This window comes from Falco biarmicus, chromosome 1, assembly GCF_023638135.1.
Source record: "Falco biarmicus isolate bFalBia1 chromosome 1, bFalBia1.pri, whole genome shotgun sequence".
NCBI classification, from domain to species: Eukaryota; Metazoa; Chordata; class Aves; order Falconiformes; family Falconidae; genus Falco; species Falco biarmicus.
In genome coordinates, this window is record NC_079288.1 from 5,221,639 (window position 1) to 5,225,161 (window position 3,523).

A 3,523-nucleotide genomic window follows, 5' to 3' on the forward strand; every position below is an offset into this window, starting at 1 on the left:
GCGGCGGGGCGGGGGTGGCAGCGGGCGGGCGCGGAGCTGCCCCGGCGCTGGCGGGAGCCCAAAGAGTTAACCGGGCTGCGAGGGGCGACCGCGGCCGGGCAGGGCGGTGTGCGAGGCTGTCATAGGATCAGGCTAATAACGTGTCTGCGCTGAAAACCCCCAAAGCCCAAGGGTCAAGTTTCAGCAGTGTCCCACCACAATGGTAGGTGTGAAAGACACGTGTCCCGTTGTAAATGAAATGTCAAGCGGTTTAAAAAAAAAATAAATAAAAAATCCCAACCCAGCTGCCATCGAGCGCGCCCTGCCTGCGCGGCCGTGGGTGCGCGGCTCCGCGGGGGCGCAGCGCTGCGCGGGGCCAGCGGAACCCCCCCGCAGCCGCTCCCCGCCTGCCCCACATGAGGGGCCGGATCCCCGCCGCACTCCTGCGGTGTAGGTGCCAGAGTCCCTCCTGGAAGAGCGGCGAGCAGGTTCCCACCTCCCCCTGCCACCGCGAAACGTCCTGCTGAGCGTGGAGAACGAGGAGGAGAGAGAAGAAAGCCCCCCCGAAGGCGGCCAAACCAAAAAGCAAACAGAATCCAAACGGCTCGTGTTTTAGTGGTTGACTTTAATTCTGCACTGCACTTTTTACTACAAGGATATAAAGAATAAATAGCAGATACTCTTCATTTACATAGGATTAAGTCATTCAAACTGTTCTCTCTATTTACAATAACGTTGTGCTCTAGGCGTTTATTCATTTTTATTTAAAATCTAAAGTCCATAAGGAAAAAGAAAAAAAAACCTCACACACACGCTTTCCGAATAATGGAAAACAGCTTTAAAACGTTTTCTTATCAAAAAGTTTGGTTTGTATTTTTTAATCCTTTTATTAAAAAAAAAAACAAAAAACACAAAACCCCCAACAAAAAACCTACTTCGCGAAAGCGAAGCGACTTCTCTCAGGAATATAAATACCAAAAAAAAAAAAAAAAAAGATACATTAGCAACGATCAGGGTAATAGTCTTAAAAATACAGTAGACGCTGATTATTTCACGTATAATACTGACCTTTTAATAGTATATTAAAACGGTGCCATATATACACACAATATACATTCTCCTACACGTTACAGTGCATTACAACGTTAACCAGAAAGCAAATGTCTTTTTTATTTTTGTTGCAGCAAAGGTCCACGTGAGTCCGCTGGAGAAGGGGCAAGAAAAGGTAAGTGCAAGCCCTAGCAGGAGCACTTGCACTCCGAAATGATGGGGTACTGGATGGGTATCCATGTGCACCTCTGCCCTCCCCGGCGCTGGCACCTCCACCTCAGGATCGTTAAATGCACGGACTTGGCAGGTTTGCAAACCATGCCTTCTGGGACTGAACAAGACCTTTTACTGTAGCAGCTGCCCACTTTGACGTACCGGGGCCAAAAGCGGCTGCCGAGATCGTTCCACGTGTATAGGACCGGGCAGAAGGTCTGGGACCAGAGCCACATCTGCAGCTTCCTGCGCAGCTTCTTGCTCAGCCTGTGCTTCTTGCCCGGCTGCAGCCCGTCGTAAAACTCCAGCCCTTTGATTTCGCTGGGCATCGCTCCCGAGGGTCTCTGCCTGAGCAGCAAGTCCAGCTCAGCTAGATCGTCCACTCCCAGCCGGTCCTCGGGCAAGGAAATAGCCATAAAGTTTGGGTCGAAGTGTCCGCCCATGAGGTTCCTTAGCAAGGTCTCGTTAAGATCCTTCTCCTTGGGGTCAAAGATAGGGTCCGGGTGCTCGATTAGATCCACCAAGGGCAAGTTGTCGCTGGGAGCCGGTCGGATGTGCAGATAGTGCTGGCAGGCGCCCTGCTCTAGCCGGAGACCCAGCAGAACCACCAAGGCGTATATAGTCACCAGGCACTGGGAATGATCCATCCTTGGGAGACCGGTGGGGGGGGGGGGGAGGGGGGGGAGAGGGGGGCTGGGTTCACCAAACAGCAGGGGAAGAAGGTGCAAGCAAATACATCAGAAAACTTGTACGGGGATATCCAAAATAGCTTGTCTTTAAGGGGGATCACCGCCGCTCCTCGCACCACCGGCAAAGACAGCCCCCTAATAAGCCCGGAGAACAAGCCCCCTGCAAACTCTCTCTCGCAGGCTTCTCTATAAAATTTCTCGTGGTGGAGCCGCTCCAAAATTCTGCTGCTGCTGCTGCTGCCGCTGCTTCTCTTCACCCTCCCCGGGAAAGGGAGATGCCTCTTTTTGTTGCAAATTCTGCTTGCCGCTGCCGCTCCTCGTTGCCTGCCCGTGCGTATGGAAGAAGTTGCTGCCGATTCTTCCTCCCCGCTCCTCTCCGCCGTTTGCAAAGCAGCCTCCTCAGCAGCAACAGCAGCCACGCACGTTGGCACCAGTTTGTCTGCTTTGCAAGGACCCAAAGCCTTTAAATTTCCTGCACTTTCAGCTTCATCTCCATGGAAACCACAGACTCTCTCCTAACCCACCCCACCCCCCTTAAAAAAAAAACCACACACACAACACAACCCCCACTCCCACAAAAGTCCAGGAGAGCGCGGCTTCCCCCTTCCCACCCAGCAGGCACCCTCTGCTGGGGAAGGCTGAGGCGGGAGCCGCCGCTGCCTCCCCCCGCCTTCCGCACGCCGCCGCTCACGCGAGCCCGCCGCGCCCCGGGAGATGCTGCTCTCGCCGGGGCAGCCGCCGGCCGGCCCCGCTCCGCCCGCCCCGCCGCCGGCTCCTCACTCGGCCTCGCCACCGCGCTCCGCCGCGCCGGTCACCCCATGGCGCGCAGCCCGCGCGGCGGCGGAGCGCGGCCTCCCCCGCTCGCCCCGCGCAGCAGCGGCCGCGGCCCGAGCGGCATCTCGCCCCGCCGCCGCCTGTGCCCCCCGCCGCGGCCGGCGCTGCCCGGCCGCTGGGGGCTGCTCGCCCCGCGACGCACATGGGCCCGCGGTGCGCTGCCCGCCGCGCCCGCTGGCCGCCCGCCCGCGGCAGACGCCTCCTCTGCCCGCGCCCGGCCGCGGCCCCGGGGCCGCGCCGCAGCCGCCGGCCGCCTTCCCGGGCGGAGCGAGCCCTCTGCTGGCGGCGCCGCGCCGCGGGCCGGGGCGGTGGGCGCGGGGCGAGCGAGCCGGGGCGGCGGGTTCGGGCGCTCGGGGCGGCTCCTGGGGCGAAGCTGCCGGCGCCGTGCGGGGGAGCGCGGCGGCGCACAGGGCTCGGCGCACGGTGCCGGGGCGGCGGCTCCCGCGGGCGGCGCTCAGCCCCGCGGCCCCCGCCGGCGGCCCGAGTCCGACATGCCCCGGGGGCCGCCCGGTGGCTCCGCTCCCGCTCCCCCTGCAGCGGCTGCGGCGGGCTGCGAGGCTCCGCTGCGGTCCTCCCAGCACGGGCTTAGCCCTTTCCCAGGGAGCCCCGCAGAACCAGCACTTGCAGTGCCGCCCCCGCGCCGCACAGCGCGGGCGGGTAGCCCACCTCACAGCAGAGGCATCAAACGGCTGAAAAGCTGCGCGGAAACGCGGCCTGCGCTGCGGGGTTCCCGGCTGCCCGAGGGCGCTCGCCGGGCG

General features: G+C 61.3%; 1 protein-coding gene across 1 annotated transcript; it reads right to left on the bottom strand.

Annotated features, from left to right (window-relative positions):
* Positions 1-586: 586 nt before the first annotated feature.
* NOG (noggin) lies at positions 587-2,936 on the bottom strand. Its single transcript, XM_056347597.1, has one exon. It carries the CDS (start codon positions 1,887-1,889, stop codon positions 1,218-1,220), a length of 672 nt encoding a protein of 223 aa, XP_056203572.1. The 5' UTR covers positions 1,890-2,936; the 3' UTR covers positions 587-1,217.
* Positions 2,937-3,523: the final 587 nt, after the last annotated feature.